This window comes from Pteronotus mesoamericanus, unplaced genomic scaffold, assembly GCF_021234165.1.
Source record: "Pteronotus mesoamericanus isolate MK-2021 breed Mesoamerican mustached bat unplaced genomic scaffold, CSHL_Meso_final contig_50, whole genome shotgun sequence".
Classification (NCBI taxonomy): domain Eukaryota; kingdom Metazoa; phylum Chordata; class Mammalia; order Chiroptera; family Mormoopidae; genus Pteronotus; species Pteronotus mesoamericanus.
The window spans coordinates 30,808,903-30,835,708 of NW_026555186.1; the positions used below are offsets into that span (position 1 = coordinate 30,808,903).

Sequence of the window (26,806 nt, forward strand, 5' to 3'; positions counted from 1 at the left end):
ATATTCAAGGGTGTAAACTGTTATAACTTAATATCCTTTCTCCATTAAACTGGTTAAAGTCTGGACTTTTTTAATGGGTGCTGGGGGAGGGGTATAGAATTGAGGGCTTGCCTTAGCAGAATGAACTGCCCACTGGGCTTCTTTTAATTTCCTGTGCCTGAGAATACCAGTGTTCTCCCCTTGCAGCAATGTGGTTTAACATCCACAAAAATAATGGGGAGAGTTGATTTTAATCTGTGACATAAAGCCAGTGTTTTGCAAAAATGGGTGCAGCAAAAGCTATTCCAGAAAATATGACAAATGCAAGTTAATAGAGGACATTCTTTTTCTTTCCTTTTCATGCCAACCAAGTGATAGCATATATTTATTAAATTACTTTATAGCTAAAGAGAATGGAATGTTTAAGTTCTTTAAAAATATGAACTATCTCAAACATACCAAGAAGCAGAGAAAGTAATATAAACATCCATAAACTCAACACCCAGATTTAGCCAATCTGAATATCTGGAAATCCTTTTAGTATCCCTCCCTAATCCTATTCATTTCCCTTTCTCCTCAAAGGTAAAACTATTTGGATCCTGGTGTGTGTCCTGCCTTTATATCTTAAAATATCTTTACCACATAAGTGTAACTCTATAAATAAAACAAAATGTCATTTTGCTTATATGAAAATTAAAATGGCATCATAATATATATACTCTTCTGCAACTTGTTTTCATTTAACATTGCTTTTGAAATATGTCTGTGTTAATGTTAGCTTAATTAATGTTGTTTAATAACATTTTTAAAATTATTAATTTTATTTTAAATACAAAAAATTAAGTAATGTAATAAACACTCATATACTTAAGACAAAACTTCATCATACATTAGTATTGTCCTATAATGCATATTAGTATAGTAAAAAAAACCCCAGAATTCACAGATACATTTGTAGTCCCCTGAACCTCTTTCCTTGATCTTAGCACTCACCTTCCCTTCCTAGACACACAAATTTAGTTATTTTAATTCCCATGACTATTTCAATACTTTTCTTACTTATTTGTGATCCATAACAAAATAGTTGTTTTTTTAATGTTTTTTAACATTTTTATTTATTTATTTTTAGAGAGAGAGGAAGGGAGGGAGAAAGAGAAGACGAGAAACATTGGCACAACCCAAGCATGCTGCCTGACTGAGAATCGAATCTGTGACCTTTCAGTTTGCAGGCTGGCGCTCAGTCCACTGACCCATACCAGCCAGGGCTAATGTTCTTAAATTTCATAAAAATAATATACATGCCTTTATCTACTTGATTTTTTCACTTATCATGTTTCTTAAATTTAACCATGCTGACAGATGGTAGTAACTCTAGTTCTTGTCAGATGTAGTGTTAATTCATTTATTTTCGTTGCTGTGTATTTTTTTCATCATATGGCTATACCACATATATTTATTGATTACTGTATGATGGGAATTAGATTGTTTCCACTGTTTACTATTATAAATACTCTACAGCTGACCCTTGAAAAACACAGGGGTCACGTGTGCTGACCCCCAGAAAGTCAAAATCCATGTAAAACTTTTTTTCCTGCTCTAGATTGTATTTACTTCTTTACTTACTTATTTAAACTGAATTTATTGGGATGACACTAGTTTGCAAAACCATTCAGATTTCAAGTGTACAACTCAATAAAACATCATCTGCATATTGCATCATGCACCCATCACCCCAAGCAAATCTTTGTGTCCCCATTTTCCACCCCTTTGCCCGCCTCCACCTAGCCCCCATGTCCCTTTCCATCTGGCTATCATCACACTGTTTGTTGTCTGTGTCTATGTTGCTGGGAACCGTCCTGCCTGGTTTTAGGGACTGTAGCCTTACTGACAGGCAAGAGGGCCCCAAGGCTGGGGCTAAGCAGGGAGGCCTTGGAAAAGTAGGCCACTAAGGAGACAAAACTTGTGCCCCTGGCAGGGGTGCAGCCCCTGCTTCCCTCACATCACTCTGCTTGGCCCTGGAGGATGGCTGGTTAGTCAGTGACAGGTAAAACCCCTCGATGGCAGGGGCAACCTAAGACAGGCACCACAGCATGGGGGCCATCAGGGAAGGACTTGGGGGACATGAAGAAGGGGAAAAAGACCCTCACCCCTCAGCTTTGATATTCTATCTGAGTCCTCATTCTATCTGAAAGCAGTCTCCTTATCTCTTGGCAGCTCTGCCCCACCCAGCTGGCTTGGGCTTGAAACAATACTAAAGGCAGGTACAGCCCTAAACTGGATTGGGCAGTTCCCAAGGAAAATCAGGCCTAGAAGTAAGTTCCCTGATGCATGCTTTGGTCTTCCCTCAAAAGCTATGATCACTGGCTCCTGCTGGGAAGGAAATTTACATTATTCACAGACCCCGACCTGAGGCAAATCTCTTGTGTTCCTTCAACTGTTATCTATGATCTCTGTTTTCTGTAAACATAGCCTTTTGGCATTGATTGTTGAGCTTTGCATCCATACCCCTGCGCACAGGGTTCTCAAAAAAAGCCACTTCAAGAAAAGGGCTAGGGGCATTTCTCCACTAGAGGTAACTGCCACCCTTTCCCTTGGCAGACCAAGAGAAAAGTGTCTGGGACAACCTATTTCCCCATCCGTGACAACCTGGAGTGTACTCTGTGGGACAGAGTCCACCCTCCACCTCACTAAGTTTTTATGTATATTTGTTTTTTGGCTAGTGCCTTCACCTTCTTTCATCCAGTACCCCCTCTCCCCTCCTCACTGACAGCTGTCAGTCTGTTCCATGTATCCATACCTCTGTTTCTGTTTGGCTGGCTGGTTTATTTTGTTCATTAGATTACACATATAAGTGAGATCATATGGTATTTAACTTTTGTCTAACTGGCTTACTTCACTTAGCATAATAATCTCCAGGTCCATCCATGCTGTGGCAAAAGGTAAGATTTCCTTCTTTTTTACAGCTACATAGTATTCTACTGTGTAAATGTACCACAGCTTTTTTCTTACACACTCATCTACTGATGAGCACTTTGGCTTCTTCCAAAACTTAGCTATTGTAAATAACACGGCAATGAACATACAGGTGCATATACTTTTTCAAATTAGTGTTTTGTGATCCTTAGGATATATTACCAGAAGTGGGATTTCTGGGTCAAAAGGCAGTTCCATGTTTAATTTTTTGAGGAAACTGTACTGTTTTCCACAGTGGCTGCATCAGCCTGCATTCACGCAAACAGTGCATGAAGAGGTTCCATTTTCTCCACATCCTCACCAGCACTTGTTGTTTGTTGACTTATTGAAGATAACCATTTTGACAGGTATGAAGTAATATCTCACTGTGGCTTTAATTTGCATCTCTCTAATAATTAGTGATGTTTAAGATTTTTTGATGTCTACTGGCCATCTGTATGTCCTCTTTGGAGAAGTGTCTATTCAGGTCCTTTACCCATTTTTTAATTAAATAATTTGCTTTCCTTGTGTTGTTATATAAGTTCTTTGCATATTTTGGAAATTAACCCCTCATCAGATGTATAATTGGTTCCATTGATCTATATGCTTGTTCCATTGATCCATATGTCTGTTCACATGCCAGTACAAGGCTGTTTTGATTACAATCGCCTTGCAATGTAGTTTGATAACAGGTATTGTGAAACCTCGAACTTTGTTTTTCTTCCTCAAGATTGCTGAGGCTATCTGAGGTTATTTTGGTTCAATATAAATTTTGGGTATATTTGCTCTAGATTGGTAAAATACACCACTGATATTTTAATAGGAATTGCATTGAATCTATAGATTGCGTTGGAGTATGGACATTTTAACAATGTTAATTCTTCCAATCCACGAACACAGTATATATTTCCACTTATTTGTCTCTTCCTCAATTTCTCACTTTAGTGTCCTATATTTTCCAAGTACAGGTTTTTTACCTCCTTCAATAAATTTATTACTAAGTTACCTTATTTTTGTTGTTGTTGTTGCAATAGTAAATGGGATTGTTTTCTTAAGTTTATTTCTGATAGTTCATTTTTGGTGTATAAAAATGCTACTGATTTATGAATATTAATTTTGTATCCTACTACTTTGCCAAATTAACTTAATAGATCTAGTAGTGTTTTGGTGGAGTATTTAGGGTTTTCTCTATACAATATTATGTTGTCTGTGAATAATGATGGTTTGACTTCCTCCTTTCCAATTCAGATGCCTTTTATTTCTTCTTCTTGTCTGATTGCTGTGGCTAGAACTTCTAGTACTATGTGACTAAGAGTGGTGACTGCGGACATCCCTGTCTTGTTCCTGATCTTAGAGGAAACGTTTTTAGTTTTTGCCCATTGAGTATGGTGTTGGCTGTAGGTTTTTTGTATACGGCTTTTATTATATTAAAGTATGATTCCTCTATTTCCACTTTGCTGAGAATTTTTATCACAAATGAGTGCTGGATTTTATGGAATGCTTTTATGCATTTATTGATATAATCATATGATTTTTATCCTTCATTTGTTTATGTGATGTTTCATGTTTATTGATTTGCGAATACAGTACCAACCTTGCATCCCTGGAATAAATCCCACCTGATCATGTTGTGTGATCTTTTTAAAGTATTACTGGGACTAGTTTGCTAATATTTTGTTGTGGATTTTAGCATCTATGTTCATCAGGGATATTGGCCTACAATTTTTTCTTTGCAGTGTCTATCTGGTTGAGGTTAGAATAATGCTGGCCTGGTAAAAAGAGCTTAGAAGTCTTCCCTCCTCTTGAGTTTTTTGGCAACAGTTTGAGAACAGTTTAGGTGTTAGTTCTTTTTTTAATGTTTGGTTAAATTTGCCTGTAAAGCCATCCAGTCCAGAACTTTTGTTTGTTAGGTATTTTTTAACTACTTCTCCAATTTCATTAGTTGTAATCCTACACCTAATCAGTCTGTTCAGGTTTTCTGCTTCTGCCTGATTCAACATTGGAAGACTGTATGTTTATAGGAATTTATCCACTTCATCCAGGTTGTCCAATTTTTTTTGGCATATAGTTGTTCACAGTATTTTCTTATAATCCTTTGTAGGTCTGTGGTATCAGCTGTTATCTCTCTTTTGTGTCTTATTTTATTTATTTGGATCCTCTTTTTTCTTGGTGAGTCTAGTTAAAGTCTAGTCAATCTTGTGTCTTTTCAAGTAACAAGCTCTTTGTTTCATTGATTTTTTTGTATTTTTTTTAATCTCTATGCTATTTATTCCCACTCTATTATTTTTTTCCTTCTACTTACTCTGGGATTTGTTTGTTGTTCTTTTAATTGTTGAGCTCAGTAGCACATTTTTTAAAATGCTAGAACTTTTTCTAGTTCTTTTAGGTGTAGGGTTAGATTGCTTGCGATTTTTCTTGCTTCTTTAGGTAGGCCCATAATGCTATGACCTTCCCTCTCAGGACTTCTTTCGCTGTGCCCCGTAGATTTTGAGTTGTCATGAGTTCATTTTCATTTGTTTCCAGGTAATTTTTTATTTTTTCCTTGATCTCATTGTTAACCCATGCATCATTTAATAATATGCTTTTTACCCTCCATGTGTTTGAGTATTTTTGAGTTTTTTTCTTGAGGTTGATTTCTAGTTTCATACCATTGTAATCAGAGAAGATGCTTGATATGACTTCAATCTTCCTGAATTTGTTAACACTTATTTTTTGCCCTAACACATGGTCTATCTTTGAGACTATTGCATGTGCACGTGAGAAAAATGAATATTCTACTGCTTTAGGATTAAGTGTTTTGTAAATATCAATTAACTCTATCAAATCCAGTGTGTTATTTAAGGTCACTGTTGCCTTGATTTTTTGTCTGGAAGATCTATCCATTGATGACAGTAGGGTGTTAAAATCCCTTACTGTGACTGTATTACTGTTGATTTCCCCTTTAAATTCCACCAAGATTTTCTTTATCTATTTAGGTTCTCCTATGTTGGATGCATGTATGTTTACAAGAGTTATATTCTCTTGTTGGACTGATCCCTTAAGTATTATGTTGTGACTTTCTTTGTCTCTTGTTATGGCCTTTGTTTTGATATCTATTTTTGTCAGATACAAGTACTGCTGCCCCAGTTTTTTTTTTTCCATTTACATGGAATATTTTTCCATCCCTCACTTTCAGTCTGAGTGCATCTTGTGTTCTGAGTTGGGTCTCTTGTAGACAGCATATATATGGGCCATGCTTTCTTATCCATTTGGCTACCCTTATCTTTGGATTGGAGCATTTAATCCATTTAACATTTAAGGTTATTATTGATAGGTGCTTATTTATTTCCATTTTCTTCTTTATACCTGTGTTCCTCTACTCTTCTTAAAACAGGTCCTTTACCATTTCTTGCAATACTGGTTTGGTGGTAATAAACTCCTTTAGCCTTTTTTTTTTGGGGGGGGGGTCTGGGAAACCCTTTATTTCACCTTTGATTTTAAATAATGGCCTTACTGGATAGAGTAGTCTTGGTTACAGGTCCTTGCTTTCATCACTTTGAATTCCTTCTGCCCTGAAGTTTTTCTGTTCAGAAATCAGCTGACAGCCTTCAGAGATCAGGAACTCACTTTTACATAGCTGTCTCTGTCTTGCTGTCTTTAAGATTCTCTTTTTGCCTTTAATTTTTGCCATTTAAATTATGATGTGTCTTCGTATGAGTCTCTTTGGGTTCATCTTGATGGAGACTCTCTGTACTTCCTGAACTTGTATGACTTTTTTCTTCACCAGATTAGGGCAGTTTTCAAACATTATTTCTTCAAACAGGTCCTATATTCCATGCTCACTTTCTCCTTCTGGTATCCCTATGATGTAGATGTAGCTACACTTGATGTTATCCCAGAGGTCCCTTAGACTTTCCTTTCCTTATGTTTTAAAATGCTCTTCTCTTTTCAATGCTCTACTTGGGTTCTTAATGTTATCTTATCCTCTAAATCACTGATTCAATCCTCTGCTTCATCTAACTTGCTTGATTCCTTCTAGTGTATTATTTCATGTTATAGTCTCCATTTCTGACTGATTCTTTTTTATGGTTTCTATGTCTTTTTTTAATGCTTACAATCTCTTTAAGTTATTACTGAGATCATCCATTCCTCCCCTAATGTCTTTGAGCATCCTCATAACCACTGTTTTAAACTTTGCATATGGTATTTTGGTTGCTTCATTTCATTCATTTTTTGGGAATTTTTCTTGTTCTTTCACTTGGGACACATTTGTCTCCCCATTTTGTTTCTGTGCATTAGGTAGATCTGCTATGACTTCCAAAGTTGTTGCAATGGCTTTATGATGAAGGTGTCCTGTTGAGCTCAGTGGCACAGTGTTCCACATCACCTGAGCTTCATGCTCCAGGAATGTTTCTTGTAGGTTATGTGTCCCTTGTAGTTGAGTCTTGAATGCTGTTGGCCCTTTCATGGGTGGAATTACCCTTCAGGCTGGTTTACTATATGGGTAAACCTTAATCACTGTGTATGAGAGGCTGTGCACGGGCTGTTCCCTGAGGCAGAGTTGTTCCCAGCAGGGTCTGTGCCTGCTGGAATCCCCCTTTGGGTGTGCTGCTTGTGTGGCTAGTCACATTGAGGTCTGGTGTGGCCTCCCACCATTGGTTATTTTGGCTTTGAGTCCACTTGGGCAGGGTTCAGGTACAGGCTGATGCCAGACATTGTGTAATATGCTTTGGGCTACCTGTCTGGCACTACCACGCTGTTTACTATTTGTGGCTACATCTACTGGACTGGGACATGCATGGGAGGGGCCAATCTGTGAATGAGGCTTCGATTCCTTCAGCTTAGAGTTGGGGGCAGATCTTTAAAAGGATCAAGGTTCCCTGAGGTCTGTCTCCCCACCTGTCAGCTACTCCCCCTCCCTGAGGTTGCCTGGTCTTCCTCCAGAGCCTTCCAAAGAAAGACAGTAGAATGGACCCAGGCTGGACACAAACCACACAGCCCCTTCCACAGATTGTAAGGCAGATAGGGCACAACAACCAGAGTCAGGAGGACAGGACTAGTGGGTCCCCTACTTCGAGATCACATAGGCACTCAATGGGGGAAAGTGGCCCCTATTCTAGAGTCAAAACACTAAGTCTTTGCCAGAGTCTCCAACTCTAGTTCCCCCTGGAGGTGCTTGCTGCAGGTTCAGGTTGGGTACAGCCAGCTATCACCTCTGCAGGAGAAAGTTCAGCTGCCTCAGGATCAGGGGGACAGATCAAAAGTCTCCCACTGGGGTTAATGCCAGCCCAGTCAGCAGGAGGGGACTAAGCACGTTGTCCCAGTTCCAGATCATAGCCTCCGAGTGACTCAACCTTTGAAGGCTCCAGCTCTGAGCTGTTCTTCTTTCTCCTCCCTGGAACTCAGCCCAGCGGGGACTTGGCAGGGCTGATCCAAACAGTCTCTCATTGAGGGTGTTTCCTGCAAGCCTGTAGGATAGGGGCCGGCACTTCTTTCCCTTCTTAGGGCAGCTTAGGCCAAGTTTGCTGGGGAAGTAGGCATGGCCCTCACCCCTTCAATGTAGCCACACACCCGACCCCCACCCATCTGGTTCCTGGGCAAAAGATTCCATGGAAGGCAGGATCTGAAAGTTCCAACTGTGCCACTCTGGTCTCTTGGTTGGCTGAACTCAGCAGGATAGGGTCAGCCAAGTGATTCAACAGGTGGGATGAGGGGCACTGGCTGTGCACTTGAGGTGAGATGACCAGCCCTCTTTCCAAAGCCACACAATTCAGTCATTGTCTGGGTCTCTGCTAAGAACCCTCCAGAAAAAGAGGGCCCCAAAAGTAACTGTTGGCTGCAGGCAGCAGACCCCTCCACAGAACCTGAGTTTGGTAGAGTGGCCTCACCAGCAGTGGAAAATGGGGCAGTGCACTCCCCAGGCTGGTGCTGTAACAATAGAAATACTCATCCCTGAAAAGGTGGGGTCTGGGTCTCCAAGGAGGACTGACTCCCCACTGGCTTTCACCACCAGATATTGTGCGGACTCCTCTTCCCATCTCTGTTGTTATGGTTTGGGGATCCCTGCACAGTGGGGTTGAGACCTCACGTTCCTAGAGGGGAAGAAGTTTTCCAGCCCTGATATACCTCTGGCTGCTGCCGCACCTGGGTATGGGGTATAGTCCTTTCCACGTCTCCACCCTTCTTCCAGTCTGTATGTGGCTTCTATAAATCCTTCATTGTAATATTTATGTTCAGCTGGACTTCAGTTGGTCATTAATGTTGAATGCTCTGTAATTTATCTGTAAATCTGGTTTGGGGCTGAGAGCAAGTGAGTGTAGCTTCCACTAACTCTGCAGCCATCTTGGAATCTTCCATGTACAAGCTTTGATTTCCCAAAAACTTAACTATAATCATCTTTTGGTATACAGAGGAAGTTGGTTCCAGGCTCCCCCAAGATACCAAAATCTGCAGATGCTCAAGTCCTTAAAATAAAATGGTGTATAACAGTACATATAGTAATCTTCTGCATCTGCTGATTCCCAACCACAGAGAGAATACTGTTTTCCATCCACTTTTGGTTTAATCTATGGATAAAAAACCTAGGAATAGGAAGCGCTGACTATATATTTATTTTAAAAAATCCATGTGTAAGTGGACAGTGCGATTCAAACATATGTTGTTCAAGAGTCAACTGTACCATGAACCTTGTGGCAGAGACATAGTGGGGCAGAGCCAAAATCTGTCTTCAAAGAAGGATGATGTTTCTCAGCTGCTGAGAGTGCTATACAGTAGTTCCCTCTTGGCAGCAGTTTCAGTTACTCTCAGTCAACCGTGGCCCAACAATATTAAGTGGCAAATTTGAGAACAATTCAAAATGCTATTCTGAGCAGTGTGGTGAAATCTCACTGTCCTGCTCTGTCCTGCCTGGATGTGAATCATCCCTCTGTCCAGCATATCCATGTTCTATATACTCCCCATCCTTTAGTCATCTAATACCCATCTGGGTTATTGGATTGGCTATCATGGTATCACAAGGCTTGTGTTCATATAACCCTTACTTTACTTACTGATAGCCCCAAAGCTCAAAAAGAGTGATGTTGCCAATTCACATATACCAAAGAGAATCTACAAAGTGCTTCCTTTAAGTTAAAAGCTATGTGTGTATAGGAAAAAACAGTATATATAGGGCTTGGTACTATCCACAGTTTCACGTTTCCACTAGAGGTCTTACAATATAGCTCTAGTGGATAAGGAGGACTACTGTACAGCTTTCATTTAGCCTTTAGCCCCTTAGAGAATTGTTTCAGCTTCATCCAAGGTCATACCCATCCAGGGACAACCCATATCCAAATGACTGGGTGAAAGTATAAACACATGGATCATTGTGGGAGCAACTCAGCTAGAGCTTCCATGAGGTCAGGGATACTGGGCTCCCCACCATTGGTTAATGGCCTCCTCCCCACTCCATCTCCCTCCCCTTTCTTCCACAGGTCTTGATCCCAGGGCACAAATTAGATCTTCTTTATTTATTTTTTAGATAGAAGGGAAGGGAAGAAGAAAAAGAAGGAGAGAAATATCAATGTGAGAGAGAAACATGAATTGGTTGGTTGCCTCTTGTATGTGCCCTGACCAGGGACTGAACCCACAACCCAGGCATGTGCCCTTACTGGGAAGCAAATCTTTTGTTTCAGGTGTCATCCACTGCCCAACCAACTGAGCCCAAGGGCACATTTTAGAAAACTCACACATTAAACTCTTAAAATTAACAGAATAAAAAACTGTGATTAATTCAATACATGAGATAAAATACTCTGGGAGAGAGGAGCTCTATAGAGAAGCACAGAAGCCCCAGGCTTGTGAGTAAAACAATCATACTGGATATCCCACCTGGTTAAACCCCAAGTAAGAACTACCCAATTAAGCCAGTCAATCTACAGAGATGAGAGAGATAATAATATGTAGTTGTTCTAAGTCATTAAGTTTTGGGTGTTTTATTACAGAATACTATATAAGAGAACCATAAGACTAAAAGATACCTTTCTTAGTATGATAATGTATGGGTACCAAAAGCTATGAAAAATAGTCCAAGAATAAGTCTATAGAATCATTCCCATGAATGTCCAGAAGAAGATTAAGAGACACTGGAACTGTTTCTAATTGATATTGTTTTGGAGGCCCTGGCTATAAGATCTGTGGTAGGGAGAAAAATGCCCCCCACCCCAAAAGATGTTCATGTGCTGATCTGTGAAACCTAGAAGTATGTGAGGTTACATAGCAAAGGGAAATTAAGATTGCGGATGGTATAAAGGTTGCTAATTAGTTGACTTAGAAGTAAGATTATCCTGGATTATCCTAGTGGGCCCTTAATAACCTCAAGGGTTCTTAAAAGTGGAAGAAGGCGGAAGTCACATGTCAGAGAAAGCCCTGGCTGGGTGCTCAGTTGGTTGATATGCCAAAGTTGTGGGTTCAATGCCCACTCAGGGCACATACACCAACCAACGAATGAAAGTATAAATAAGTGTAACAAATTGATGTTGCTTTTTCTCTAAAATCAATTTTTTAAAAAAGTCAGAGAAAGATGACAACAGAATCACAATCTGTCTCTGAGACGAAAGGTGACATGCTGTGAGAATTCTACTCACTATTGCTGACTCAAGATAAAGAGAGCTACATACTTTTGAAAATGGGTAACTTCTAGAAGTTGGAAAGAGAATGGATTTTTCCCTAGAGCTCCAGGAGAAATGCAGCCATGCCAATGCCTTGACTTAAGCCTATTGAGACTCATTTCAGATTTCTGATCTCCAGAACTTTAAGATAATAAATGTATGTTGTTTTAAGTCATGAAGTTTGAGGTAATTTGTTACAGTAGCCACAGAAAACTAATATTTTTTATATATATATCTCATATATATAAAATATATAGGATATATATTATACATCATAATTATTTATATATAATTATATAATGTATAATTGATTATATTATATAATTAATGTATACTATCAATAAATATAATCTCAATCATATATGATCACTGTGTAATTAATATATAATTATTAATAATTAACATACAATATGTAATATAGTAAAAATATATTCATATATAATATATAATTTATATAATATAGTAAATAATATATTAATGTATATAATTATATATCATATGCTATTACATATTATATAATTACATGTAATTATTATATATCACATATGATATATACATGATATATAATCATAAATTATAATTATATAATTATATATATTAAATTATATATCATATATGAGATATACTATATATAAAAACATTAGTTTTCTTACATGGTGGGATATCCAATATATATAAAATATATATGGGAGACATAGTTAGGAAAGAAAAATGTGTACCTGGGGATATGTACATTGTTCTCACTCTCAAAAATATTTTTTAGAAATGCAATTATTGTTTCACACTTTAGGGATTTTAATTTATTATGTTAAGCTCACCCAGATTTTCTGTATTAGGTAAAATAAATACAGGAATGAGTATTACTGAAAGAGGGAAAACCCAAACCCCATCCTTAGAACTAACCTTAGAATCTGAAAAATCATTTCAAAGAAAATAATCAAGCCATACTCTGAAGATCTGCCTCTGGAGATTTTGGAAATCTATTTCTGTTTCTAATTTCTGAAACATTATTTATGATAACCCGCTCCAACTGAAGCCTATTACTAGAATGTGAGCAGTACATCATATTCATATTTTGTCCTCCATGTGTCATGAATTAATGAATGAATAGTACCAAGGTTTTGTTTTTTTTTTCTATTTTTGTTTGTTCTTTAAAGCACAGATGGTGTTTGTGGCAGCCATGAGACTGTCTCTCAGATCTCTGAGCATAGTACTGATACCCTGGCTGCTGTATTACAAATCCACCACACTTCCCACAGGTTCCTCCTAAACAATAATTGAGTTGTGACAGGGAGACCTAGGCAGGCTTGTTCCTGTGAGATACGAAACTCCTCTGACAGGCGACTTTGGCTTGAGCACTCTCCATTGGCTTATCAAAAACTTTCTTAGAGTGGACTGCATTCTAAAATGTGTTCCATTGAACACACCTTCATCCTCTCCTTCACAATGCATTAGCGCTCCGCTTTCCCCTGGCTTTCTCCCCATTTTTGCTCACATGTGTTTTTCCAAAAGAGCTCTTGCACACCTAATCCCACCTTGGTATCTGCTTTTTTGGAGAGTCTTAAGTAACACAGTGGTTAAGTGTATGAGTCTCAAAGAATTCCCTAGATAGGGCATTAAGAATGAAAAGTGAAACAATTAAAATTTAGGACATAAAAGTTCTTTTAAAACGATATTAAAGATGTTTATTAACATCTTCAAGACACATTATTAAGGAAAAAGAGAGTTTACAAAACAGTATTTATAATGGGATCCCCTTTTTGTAAATAAGCATAGAAAAAGGTATGAAAAGATATACAAGGTTTCAAAAGTGGCATCTTGGTACTATTTAAAGTTTCTTGTTTCAGTTTATCTGCAGTTTCAAATACCTCTACAATGAACACAAATTGCTTTTATAATAACACTTAAAGTTTTTTTAAGCTTTAAAGAAATACTGATGTCCTTAACTAAGCATGCTACTCCTCTTGGTACGGTTCGACATGCAAATTGGATTTTTTTTTAATCAGACATAAATTTAATTCACCTTCTCAGCTCTATTCAACTGCCTTCTTTCTGAAGGCACTGCCTGTATCCGAGACACCCACTGCTGCTGTCTTTGCATAGCTGAGTGGCTCACTCCTATCTGTGGGTGGTCGTTGAACTTAGTGTTGCTGAGCTGCCCTCTATTTCCAGGTTTGGTTGAAATGCCACAGTGCGGGACCCAAATTCTGGCTTCCTGAAAGGTTAGATGATGCAACCTGGAATTGTGAGCTCCCCGTGGAGTAAAACTTCAGTTTTTGGAAATAACAGATGAGAAGGAGCCAAGTAGACACATTCCCCCTTCTTTCTCCATTCCTGTGACTTCACTGAATATGGTGTTTTCTTGCATTCCTTCTGGAGAAGCCCCTCTTGCTGAGGGAGAACATGTTCCAAGTGACCTATTGTGTCTTATAAAGTGGTGCTAGAGCAGTCAGGCATCAATTTGCAGGGTTTCACACTTTTCTTTTCTCACTTTTTTCTTTTTCTCACTCTCCCCAGTTGGTAGTTGTAAAATAAGAATGCTTGGCCATAATAATGTAATGTAAAATGCTAAAAAATAGTAATCATGAATATACACTATTCAGATCCCCTTTCAAGTTCTTACTTTCCAGTTGCAAAAAGTGGGCTTAGTTGAAAGCTCCCAGCTGATTAACACCTTCAGGATTCACCTTAGCTTTTGAACCTAGGTCAGACATTTCTCAAAGTGGTCCCCAGTCTATGATGAGTTGTGACAATGGTAACAGAGATAATATTTTTCTTGGCTCTTACCCAATGACTGCACAAGGCTGTGTGTAGTACCAAGGTCTAGCCATTTCCATCCAGCTTGCACCTCATCTAATACTCCGTGTTCCCCATTGGGCTGGCAGAGATTCCAGGCTGATGCCCCTCTACCCATCCTGCCTCTTCCCTTCTTTCATAGGTGTCTCTCCATAAACCTTTTACATTCCTCATTCCCTCAGTGTCTGCTTCTCAGAGAGCCCAGCTGGCACAGCTGGTAACAGAAGCAGTCTGAGAAAGCAGGAAGTTGAGGTTTGGAGACTAGATTACACCCTACCTGACTATTAATAAGCACTCCATTCTGACTGATGGGTAGAGAACAGCCAGGCACTGGCAAAAGGTGGAAGTTCTGTTTCTAAATTTTCACTGGTGATGAGTTAGGACATTATACAAATCAGAAAAAATATACTGCCTGGTTCAATGATTTAGTCATTTGAAATATGAGGGGAATAATAAATATAAGGATAATGGAATTGGAGGGTTGTTATAAAGTTTCCTTGTCACCTTACAGACTGATAATGAAAAGCTGTGGGTAACTAACATTGTTTATTGATACTGAGGTCACTCTCTCAGGACAAGAGGATTTAATGTTTAAGCTAGGACCCTAGGGGATATTGTAACTTGCAGCAAGAGTGACTCCTAGAAACTTAGAAAAAGCAATGGCCTTCACAAAGCCTGGATCGAAATGCCATGGCATACAAAGGAGGAAGAGAGTAAAAGACCCAGTGAAGTGGGACATGCTGGAAAGGATACGTTACATGAAGCCAGAAGTACTATGTATCCCAGGAAGGCCCAAAGACTATACCATTCGCCAAGGGTGTTAGGAATGTGCTAGTGAGAGGGGCTCTCCTCTGCAGGCCAGGGGTAGTGGCAGGAGAAGCAGTCACAGAAAGCAATGGGAATGAGAAGGCCCAGAAGCAAGAGAGGCTGATGGTAGCATTTCACCACCAGAGGCCAGTGGGTCACAGTGTCCATAGTTAGGGGATGATTAATAGAATACAACATCCCTAAGGCAAAATAGCTGAGTGGCCAAAAGGCACTGCTTAATACTTTACATAATCAAAATAGAGTAAGAGTGGATGAGCTGGAGGTTGAGGGAAGTTGCCACCTGCGCCACCCCCATCATCAATCTCTTGCCCAGTTTTTGGACCTGAACCGGTTTCTGACTGGGTCCCAATATGAAGAACCATGAAACACATAATATTTCCCCAGTGCTTCCCCAAAAGGACTTGGGCCATGTACTCAAGTGACTGTTCACTGGGGAAAGGGCAATACTCAGACATTTCAAGGACTGATAAAGACACAGTCCAAGTTGACACTAATACCTAACTACCAGAAATTTCATTACAGGCTCTGTGTTAGAGTAAGGGATAGAATGTCCAGGTAATAAATGGAATCTTGGCCAAAGTCAGGGGCCACTAGGTCTGTGAACTTACTTGGTACTCATTTCCTTGGTCCCTAAACATATAATTGAGATTGACATACGTGGTAGTTGGAGTAACCCACACATTGGGCCTGTTGGTGAGAGCTATTGTAGTGGGGAAGGTCAAGTGGGAGCCTGTGAAACCACACCCCTCCCACTATTCAGTGAATCAAAAACAGCATAACTCTAGAGAGAAATTCCAGAGATTTATGTCACTCTAAAAGATGCAGGCATGGCAGTCCCTGAAATATCTATTTAATTTGCTGGTCTGGTTCTTGCAAAACCAGATAGATCCTGGAGACTACCACTAGTTCAGCCAAGAAATAGCCCTGATCACAGCTGCCCAGCCAGATGTAGTTTCTTTGCTAGAGCAGATAATATGGTCTCTGGTACATAGTATGCAGCATTGATCTGTCGAACGTGTACTTTTCTGTCTCAATCAGGAAAGATTAGAAGCAGTTTGCTCCAGGGCCATGTTAACTCTTCCACCGTCTGTTGTAATTTAGTCTGAAGACATCTGGACCACCTGGACACAGTGTAAAACATCATACTGATTCATTACATTGGTGACATCATGCTGATCTGGTAGCATGAGTAAAAGGGTGCCAGCATGCTGGAGACTTTGGTAAGACACATGCACTCCAGAGGGAAGGAGATAAACTATAAAAATTGAAGTACTTGCCAACTCAGTAAAGTTTCTCCACAGCCCATTGTCAGGTGAAAGCCAGGGCATTCCCTTCATAATAAAGACAGATTGCTGCATCAGACATCTACTACTATAATGAAGGAAGCACAATGACTGTTAAGCCTTCTTAGGTTTTTGAGGCAACACATTCCACACCTAGGAAAACTGCACCAGCCCATATGGAAAGTACCAGCTTTCAGTAGGACTCGGAGTAGAGAATGGCTCTGCAGCAAATCCTGGCTTCAGAGCAAGTAGTAAGTTTGCTTGGGACAAAAATTCCAGCATACTCCATAATATCTGAGATATTAATAATAGAAGATACAGTATGAAGTTTGCAGCAAGTCCCAGTGGAAGAATCACAATCCAGGCACTTGGGGTTATGGAAGAAGGTCACACCATCTGCAGCAGAGGATTATGCACATTTTGTAAAACTGCTCCTAGAATGCTATGGGGCCCTGAGGGAGCTGAAATGCTTGACCTTGGGATACCAAGTGCCCATCCTGAGTTGGGAAGAAGTAATAAAATAAGATGGGCCCAGTAGCAATCCATCATAAAATGGAAATGGTACAGCTGAGGCTGATCATGAGCAGAAAGTGACACAGCTAGGGACATGAGCAATGGGTCCAGAACCCCATGGTATCCATTTTGTCCCATCATGGCATCTACTATGTAGCAGTGTCCCTCCTCAGCTCACATGAATGACCACATGGGCCTCCCATTCAACCAGCTGAAAGAGCAGGAAAAACTCCTAGCTTGGACTATGGGAAGGCTGATTCAATATATGGGTGCAAAACCAAAAGTGGATGCTGTCTTCACTATAGCCTTATTCAGGGGTCACTGTGAAAGACAGCAATGAGAAACTGTGTGACAAATCTTCCCAATGGGCAGAGCTTGGAAGGTACACCCGGTCATTTACTCTGTGCATAAAGAGCAGTGGCCCAAAATCAAAATGTACAAAGATTCATGGGCAATAGTGAATAATCAGGGAGCTGGAAGCAGAAAAATTAAAACATTAGAGACGATGAAGTCTGGGGAAGAAATATGTAGATGGATGCGTGAGAGTGGGCACAAAGTGTGAAGATTTTTGTTGTACATTAATGCCCAATGAAAGCACTGATGTGGTATGGACACCAAATAACCAAGTGTTTAAAATAACTTGACCAGTTGACATTCACTGGTATGATAGGCAGAGAGATGACATGGCCACAGTTGCAGAGATGGAGGCTTTGCATGGGTCACGAAATATGGACTCCCATGTACAAAGGCCAATCTAGTAATTACCTGTTTTGCATGACCCATCTGCAGGCTACAGACAACAACACTGAGCCCCCAGTATGGCACTATTCCTTAAAAAGACTGACCAGTTACTTGGCAGCAAATGGTCTACCTAAGAATTGGTCAGGAAGAAACAATGATTTTTGTCACAGGAATAAATAGACACTTAATCTGGGCAGGGACTTGCCTTTCCTGCCTGCAGGGTCTCAGCCAGCACCACTATCAGGTCACTTATAGAATGCCTGATCTAAAGACATGAAACAACTTAGTATCCAACCAGGGAACCCATTCTACAGATCCACTGGTTATGTCATACACTGTATCATCTAGAAGCTGCTGGCAAAAAAACAGAGTGTTGCCATGGTGTGCTGAACAAACAGCTAAAGCACTAGCTCAGAGGCAACACCTAGCAAGGATGGGGGTACCATCCTCCAGGACATACATAAATGTTGAATTACAGTCTTTTATACAGCACTATGTCTCCAAGAGAAAGAACACATAGGTCTAAGCACCTGGGGGTAAAAGCAGGAGTGGCTTCACTTACCACCACTCTCAGCGACACACTGGAGGTGCCCACAGCTCTGGATTCTGCAGTGTTAAAGGTCCTGGTCTCCAGAATGGGTGCATTCTTGCCAGGGGAAGAGGCTGCATGGAACCACAAGCTACAGCTGCCACTTGGACTCTTCAGGAGCTGTGTGGCCAGGAACCGCAGGCAAGAAGAGGAATCACCATCTTGTCAGGGTAATTAATTCTGATCAGCAGAAGGGACCAGGGAAATACATGGAACCCAGGGTACCCACTGGGTGCCTCTTGGTAGCTCTTGCCTAATTGTGTGGCAAATGTAGTGACATAGTAATGGAGGCTATACACAGGTAACGTTACCTGGAGTTCAGACCCTTCAAAAATGATGGTTTGGGAAACACCATCACATGAGCCACTGAGGCCAGCAGGGAATGAAGAATGTTAGAACAGATGATAAAGACAGGAGATAAGAATATCAGTTGTGGCCATGGAACCAACTATAGTCATGGAAGCTACAGTTCATCCCTCTAACCTCTCTCTTGAAAGTTCCCCCTAAGGAAGAGAGGCCCACCAGAGCCCTGAGGGAACTGCTCCCCAAATGTGCTATGAAGTAGATCTATATGGCACACAAAGTAAACTGTGGCAGATATGGAGATGTGTCAATTGGATCCTCCTTCAAGAAAGGATTCATTCCACCGATTCAAGGGGTGTGGTTAGCTGATAGTCCCCAGCTGTCTGTGACTTCAGAGATTTTCCTCAGACTATGTTTTTCTCAGGGTTGTCCCCAGTCAGTAACTAAGTAAGGCCTAACCATTTCCATTAAGTGGGGGAACTTCTTTAAGAAATACTCATCGCATCAGAGAAATAAACTAATACCACAATGAAATATCACTTTACACCTGCCAGAATGGCTATCATCAATAAATGAACAAACAAGTGTTGGCTAAGATATGGAGATAAGGAAATTCTCATGTACGGTTGGTGGGAATGCCGAATGGTGCAGCTACTATACAAAACAGTATGGAAGTTCCTCAAAAAATTAAAAATGAAACTGCCTTATAACCAGAGATTCCACTTCTGGGTATATATTCAAAGGAACCCAAAACATTAATTTGAAAGAATATATGCACTCCTGTGTTCATTTCAGCATTATTTACAAAAGGCAATTACCCATCAATAGACAAGTGCAGCCCTGGCTGGGTAGCTCAGTTGGTTAGAATGCTATCCCAGTACACCAAGGTTGTAGGTTCCATCCCTGGTCAGGGCACTTACAAGAATTAACCAATGAATGCACAAAGTAGTAGAACAACAGATCAATGTTTCTCTCCGCCCCTTCTCTCTAAAATCAATAAATTATGAAAAAACAGATGAGTGGATAAAAAAGTAGTGATATATATCTACACATACATACAAGGGAATATTACTCAACCACAAAAAAGAATGAAACCTTACCATTTGCAACAGCATGGATGAACCTAGAGGTTCATCCAGTATGCTAAGTGAAATAAGTCAGTCAGAGAAAGAAAAATACCATATAACTTCATTTATAAATGGAATCTAAAATAAACAAACAAAATTAAAACAGATTCATAGATAAAACAGACGATGGTTGCTAGAGAGGAAGGGCAATGGGAGACTGGACGAAAAAGGTGAAGGTATTAGGAAGTACAAATTGACAGCTACAAAAATAGTCATGGCGGTGTAAAGTACAGCATAGGGAATATAGTCAATAATGTTGTAATAATTATGTATGGTGCCAGGTGGGTACTGGAAATATCTGGGAAAACACTTTGTAAAGTACATGACTGTCTAACCACTATCTGTACACGTGAAACTAATACAAAGTAATAGTGAATGTAAACTGTTAATTGAAAAATAAAAATTTAAAAAAAGAAAAAAAAAGACACAATTTTGCTCTGGATCTCCAATGCTGCTTCAGTCCGTTTTCTCTCACAGGCATTATACCACCCCCACCACCTCGCCATAAATTTTGGCATTCCTGACTTCTTTTCAGTCTCTCCTTCTGAGAAAATGTAACTAGAACAGTTGTGCATCAGGGCCCTGAACTCAAGTTGTTCCCTGCTCCCAACCTGGGACATCTGACCTAATTAATCAGACTATCTTCTCATATATAAAATTAAAGATATTTCTTTCATACCTACTTTATATGATTATTATAAAGGTAGAATGAATATGTGCAGGAAAATGCTAAATAATTTGAAAGTTGTTATGTGCACTATTACAGTTTTTATTAAAAGTCCTAAAGATTTAAAGCATTTCCCAGAATACCTAAAAATTCACAATAGTTTTTAAAAATTCAAACAGATCATTGTTTTCAAGCCCTTTCAAGGCTAGTATGGTTATGTGGTTTTTCGGTAGCTTTACTTATTCACAGGGAGTAATTTATACACTCAGACATCTTGTTTGACAATCAGATATGGACCTAAATAAAGAATTGTAGAGTATTACAGTAGCCTGTCATGGGAATTTTGGTTTGTTTCTTTTCATTTCGAGAGTAACGAGAACGATCGAGACAACCCTTTTGACAAAACACAGTGACCAGAGTATTGAAGGAAAACATTTAACACCAGTGTGTCCACCAACCAATTTTCTTTAGCACTACTGTGATAAGACAATTTTATGTCTGTGGATAAATACTGCAATACATGTAAATAAAAAATATTTCCTGTAAGCATATTTTTTTATTGTTCATTCTTACTCATACCTATCTACAATGTATTACAAGAAGGCACCTAGTGATCCTGCCATCACATGCTTGCCCCTGCCCTCCCCCCAGCAGCCACCTACTCCTCCCTAATGTCATCACTTTTTTTTTTTTTTTTTTTTTTTTTGGTCTTGCCTCAATGAGCTGCACTGTGCCTGGAAGCAAGTGCAATACTAGTCGGTGTACAGCATGGACAAAGTGAGCTCCAAGACCATATCCCTACTCTAAAAATCCATTTAACATGCTGTCCTTGATAGAGGACATATCAAATGTTAAACTGATAACAACAGATCCCTACTGCTTGATCTTAACCAAAAGGCCGAGAAGGGATCATGTCATCACTTTTTATCAAAAAAACTTTTAGGAGTAACTTTTCAGTAGAAAAGATGGAAAATTTTTCTATAGTGTGCTATTTGCTTAGATGGTGATACAGATTTGTGATAGGTTCTCTTTCTTCCTATCTTTTGAAAGGTGTATCTCTGATTTGCATTTGAGAGTTGACACAGGTTCAGTTACAAGCTTTGAAAATATACGGTTTCCCTGTAAAGAACTGCAAAAAGGTTTAGAAACCAGTCCTGTTCCCTTTTTTCCATCCCGCCCAACACGCCCCTCCTTTTTTTTTTTTTTTTTTTTTTGCCAAGGCAGATCTATAGGTCTGAAATGTCCTGCTGAGTGACAGGGCTAAAATTTTTGGCAGTTTTTTCAGAGATCAGGACAACACCGAAGTAAAAGTTAGCTGAAAATGCACGGTTGATTCAAATGGTTTTGCATATACTTTAGAAACATGTATAAAAGTAAAATAACAAATTCTTACTGTATTTTACAGTGGATGCAGAATACCTATAAAATGAATTCGACACTAATAGGAAAAAGAATGCCAATGACATACACTGGATCATAAGATCCACTAGCAATTTTAAGACTGTGTTTCATCATAGTTTAGTATGAATAACAAAATTCTTCAGGTTTACATGATGTTTTTTTTCGCATGTGTATTTTGAGAACTCCGATCACTGAATACAACTTCAAAAGGGCTCAAGCCAGTGATCTGAAAGTGAGGTTCACATTAACTACACAGTGATGAAATCTGAAGCAATAAATTACCGGGAAGCTTAAATGTAAATATTCATGCTATTAGGACATGACTGAACTTACTTTTATTTTATCTTGGAGTTTTATTGGGTCGTCTTCAGACATTATCCTTTCATAATTAAATTGTGTCTCAATAGTGTTAGGGTAGAATCCCATAGTGTAAGGAAACCCAAAATGTTTAGCACATGGTTCGCGTAATGTTCTGGGTATCGCATTTCTTCCCAATACAGGACTTCTCAATCCCAACTCCTCCCGCCGCCCTCCGCGGGGCAATGGAGGCGAACTTACAGTTGAGGGCCCCTGAGAATACCTGGAGTTCGAAAAGTCTCAGTTCCTGAGCCTTTGTTCCTTTTTTCCCTGGGGTTCGGAGGCCTGAGACCTGAGGCCCGAGGCCCGCAAGGCACACCTGTCACTCTCTCCCCTTACGACCTGGCAATCTGCGAGTCACCAGCTCCTGCCTGTGCGAGACAGAGGCTGCGCAGACAGAAGGAAAGAGACTTGAGCGGCTGCTCTTGGGAGGAGCTGGGAGACGCTGAGGGGCGGTGCCTCGCGCGAGCTCGCGGGCGGGGTGTGCGCACCGCCGCCGTCGCGTCACCAGCGTGCGGCACGTGCCGGTGTTTACGTCCCTCCAGGAGCCGCCGACGTCAGCAACTGAATGGTAACATTGTGGCGATACTGAGGCTCAGAGTTTAGGAGACCCGTCCATCAGTCAGGCGGCTCCGGGCGGTCGGGAAGAGGAGGAGAGAGATCGGCGCCAGCGAGCAGCAGAGATTCACACGCAGCCGGCCCCAACCGCCCACCGGCCTGCTCGGCCCCGCGGGATCCACGCCTTACCTCCAGAGCGCCATAGACGCAGCACCGCGGCCTCTCGCTGGGGGCGGCCGGGGCGGGCGCGGGGCGCTGCCGCAGCGCTGGGCTTGTAAACAGATCCGGCCGCACGTGACCATGTGAACTACCTGCTCCAGGGACGCGTATTGTCTGTCTTTCCCGCGAGCTGCTCCACAAAGGAGTGCGGTGGATCTGAGTGCGCAGGGACAGGCAAGCAAGCGAGGAGAGCCGGTTGGGACGCTAAGATGGCTGAAGGCGCCCGGCGAGGGTGATCGGGGGGCGCGGCGCAGCCAGCCGGTGAGTCCTCAGGCGGGTAGGACCAGCGTCGCCTCCCCGGCGGCCTGGCGCGGGAGCCACCATGTCGTTTGCGCTGGAGGAGACGCTGGAATCGGACTGGGTGGCGGTGCGGCCCCATGTGTTCGACGAGCGCGAGAAGCACAAGTTCGTGTTTATTGTGGCCTGGAACGAGATTGAGGGCAAGTTTGCCATAACCTGCCACAACCGGACCGCCCAGAGGCAGAGGAGCGGCTCCCGGGAGCACGCAGGGACGCGAGGGGGCGCCGAGTCTGGCGCAGCTGCGTCCGACGGGACCCGGGGTCCAGGCAGCCCGGCAAGCAAGGGGCGGCCGGAGGCCACTGGTTCTGGGACTCTGGGGAGGAGCCCAGGGCCCCGAAGGAGCCCGGCCTGGGCAGAAGGAGGCTCTCCGCGGAGCGCGCGCAACGTTCGGGGGGACTCACTGCTGCGGAGTTCTGCCGGCAAAGGGGCGGACAGCCCTCTCAGGAGCCCAGTGCGGGCCAAGTCCAGTCCGGTCCGGAAGGGATCTGAAGCCAGAGATGTGGCGGGGGTCGCCACTGCGTCAACCCCGCCGGCACTCAAGGAGGCCCCGGTGTCCTCTGTGCGGATAGTGAGTGCCTGCGGGGCGGTCTCCGAGGAGATTGAGGTGCTAGAAATGGTGAGGGAGGACGAAGCGGCTCTGGCATCCCAGGCGCTCCCGGACACGGAGCAACAGCCACCCGGTGAACTGGAGTCCGCGGCCGAAGAGTGCAGCTGGGCCGGGCTCTTCTCCTTCCAGGATCTGCGCGCTGTGCACCAGCAGCTGTGCTCTGTGAACTCACAGCTGGAGCCGTGCCTGCCTGTCTTTCCCGAGGAGCCCTCGGGCATGTGGACCGTGCTGTTTGGGGGCGCCCCTGAGATGACCGAACAGGAGATTGACACACTGTGTTACCAGCTCCAGGTCTACCTGGGCCACGGCCTGGACACCTGCGGTTGGAAGATCCTCTCCCAGGTACTTTTTACTGAGACCGACGACCCCGAGGAGTATTACGAAAGCCTTAGCGAGCTGCGCCAGAAGGGCTACGAAGAAGTGCTTCAGCGAGCCAGGAAGCGCATCCAGGAGGTAAGTTTGGGCTTCTGTCAGTCATAGCTTTTTGTTACTCAGTACCAAAGGCTGGAGCCTTGGTCTAGGCTGTGCACATTTGGGACACCTGTTTTTCCAGACAAGGGAAAAGAAAGACGGTGGGTTCCTGTGACCTTTCTCTCTCTTCATTCCTTTCAGTTAGTGGTAGGAAAACTGGCTTTCCTGAAGACCTTTGGTAAGTTTTAAGATTTCCTCTTTCATTTATTAGATAGATTCTATATAATAAGAGCTCTGTTTACATACTGTCACTAAGTAAGATTAAAGCCACTTTGAAAAAGAGATGGCCCACAAAGGTAAGCTAAATGAGCATTTCTCTTTGCCCATAAAGCAATAACTGCCCAGGTGTTAACTCTGGTGTCATTTCTTGGTGTCATGCTCATTTACTAAAAATAGTTTCTCTTATGAATCAAAGTTGGTCCATCCTTATCTCCATATATAGTTTGTCAACTTGGGCAAATTTTAAATATTTGTTCTCCAAACAAGTGGCCTATCCAAATGAAAAAGTACCAAGTGATAATCGGATGTAAATGTATTTTTAAAGGTTTTATACACACTTTAGGAACATCTCAAGTCTTTACAGATGGTTCATGTTTCACTCCTGTTTTAGGGGGAAAAAATGCCCTGGGCAGGAATGTTTAGTATACTTTATACTTAAAAGTAGTGAAGTATAGTGCAAAATGGGGGAAAGGTTGGACTGGGTATACTAAGGGTGCTCTACAGTGTGTAAGAGATGTAAAATTTGAGGTCATGTCTACTTAACAACTCTGAAATAATTTTACTAAAAACGTATTTTAAGATATACTCAGCTTCCTCTAATGGACACTAAAACATACTTTCTCAGAGCAATTTTTTATTCTTAGTATTAGTACCAAATGAGGTTGGACTTAGGGTGGGAAAGTGCCCCATTTTATGGTGTTTATATTCCTGACATTGTGTTGTCATCTGTTAACTTTGTCTATATTTGTATAATAGTTGAATCCTACTGTTAAGGCTAAGAAGCTTGAGCCTCCTGGATTCTTAAATATACTATTTTTCTCTGCTAGACTTGAGGATTTAGGAAATGAACTGTTTCTCACTTATTCCACAGTGCTCTCTTAAAACTTCCTGAAGCCAGGTTTTCATTCCTTCCTATTTGTTTATGTTATGCTAAACATCACCCACCTGTATATATGAGTCTAGAGTTCAGGATGTTCTTATTGTCTTTTCAATCATCTCCTTTCTGGAGTCTGTGTTTTATATCTTAGATTGTTTTTGGAAGGAAGTGACAGAACTCTTAAATGGCTACATATATTTGCTCTGGAGTTTTGCTAATATTGATCTGTATTCCATTGAAATTGGAAAGACAAAGTTAATGCTTCTTTCTCTTACTCCATTTACAGATACATATTATATTGTTGTTTTCTTTTAACTTTTCATTTTTTTAAACCCTAAGTCATGTAAGCGTGACTGGTTTTAATTTTATTGATACTCAGAAAAAATTATTTTGTCTGGGTTAATTCAAATTGGGTTAAAAATTAGGGCTGCCAAGGGTATAGTTAATTAACAGTTTTCTAGAACTCTTTCATGGGGGTGGTTACATTTTTTAAAAAATACCTTTTACTAATTAAGTTTATATTGACCATAATATTTTATTCTTTTTAACAAAGAAAAATTTAAACCTTTAAAGAGGATTTTGTGTTTTTGTATTTAAAATAAATAAAACATTATAAATTCATTGAACATTAAATACATAAACTTTTGGTGCCTAATTTAGTTATCCTGAACAGTATTTAAAAAAATAGCAGTTAAGGAAATAAACAGGTTTAGTTGTAATGCCCACCCTGATCTCTACTGGAAGGTTCTGTTGAAATTATGAGGCTCAGTGTGGGGAAAAGGTGATGTGATTAGTTAGTGATGTCTGCCGTGGACATGATAATGGAGGTGTATAGCATACCAGGCATGTATCTTTTTGTTCCCCAGCTGCTTAAATTCTTTGCTATCTTAATAGTTTGCAGTCACATTTTTTTAAGCAAAATCTCTATAGAATTTGTGTCATTTTTCTATTATTCATCCTATTGAGTTTAGCAATTACGTTTACTCAATGATTTTGTATTTCCAATTCTCAGGTTGACATAACTCCTGAAATTGGCTATAGTTTTTCAATCTAGGTGTATTTGGTAAATCGAACACATTCTTAGGCATGTGATGCTTAGAAATTAAGTTGTTTGGTCATGTTTTTCCTTTAATTTTTGCGAATCTATTTTCTGGTCCTTTTTTCTATAGAGTTTCTTTTCCTATCCATGTAAAGGTTTCAGCTTAAAGACCACACCTGTTGTTTTTGGGTTTTTTCCCCCCAAAATGGTCAGTAAATTTTTCAGAGGAGGTTTTGTGTTGTGTTTTTTTTTTAATAGAACAGACTGTGCAAATAGAATGTGAACTTCTCAAGGTCACTGTCCTTGACGATATCTTGAAATTCTTATCTTTGCCACCCCCTGGTTCAGGGCTG

The 26,806-nt window shown here is 40.9% G+C and overlaps 1 protein-coding gene and 1 non-coding gene across 3 annotated transcripts in view; one reads left to right on the top strand and one right to left on the bottom strand.

The window, feature by feature from the left end:
- Window positions 1-21,123: 21,123 nt before the first annotated feature.
- On the bottom strand, window positions 21,124-21,315 carry LOC129074750 (U2 spliceosomal RNA). Its single transcript, XR_008529567.1, has one exon. It is a non-coding gene; the product is annotated as a U2 spliceosomal RNA (small nuclear RNA).
- Window positions 21,316-22,608: 1,293 nt separating this feature from the next.
- Window positions 22,609-26,806, top strand: part of JMY (junction mediating and regulatory protein, p53 cofactor) — a 107,939-nt gene continuing 103,741 nt past the window's right edge. For both annotated transcript variants that reach the window (XM_054578525.1, XM_054578524.1), the window contains exon 1: window positions 22,609-24,300. In XM_054578525.1, the coding sequence (XP_054434500.1) occupies window positions 23,263-24,300 (1,038 nt within the window). In that variant the 5' untranslated portion in view covers window positions 22,609-23,262. The remainder of the gene's footprint in view (window positions 24,301-26,806) is intronic.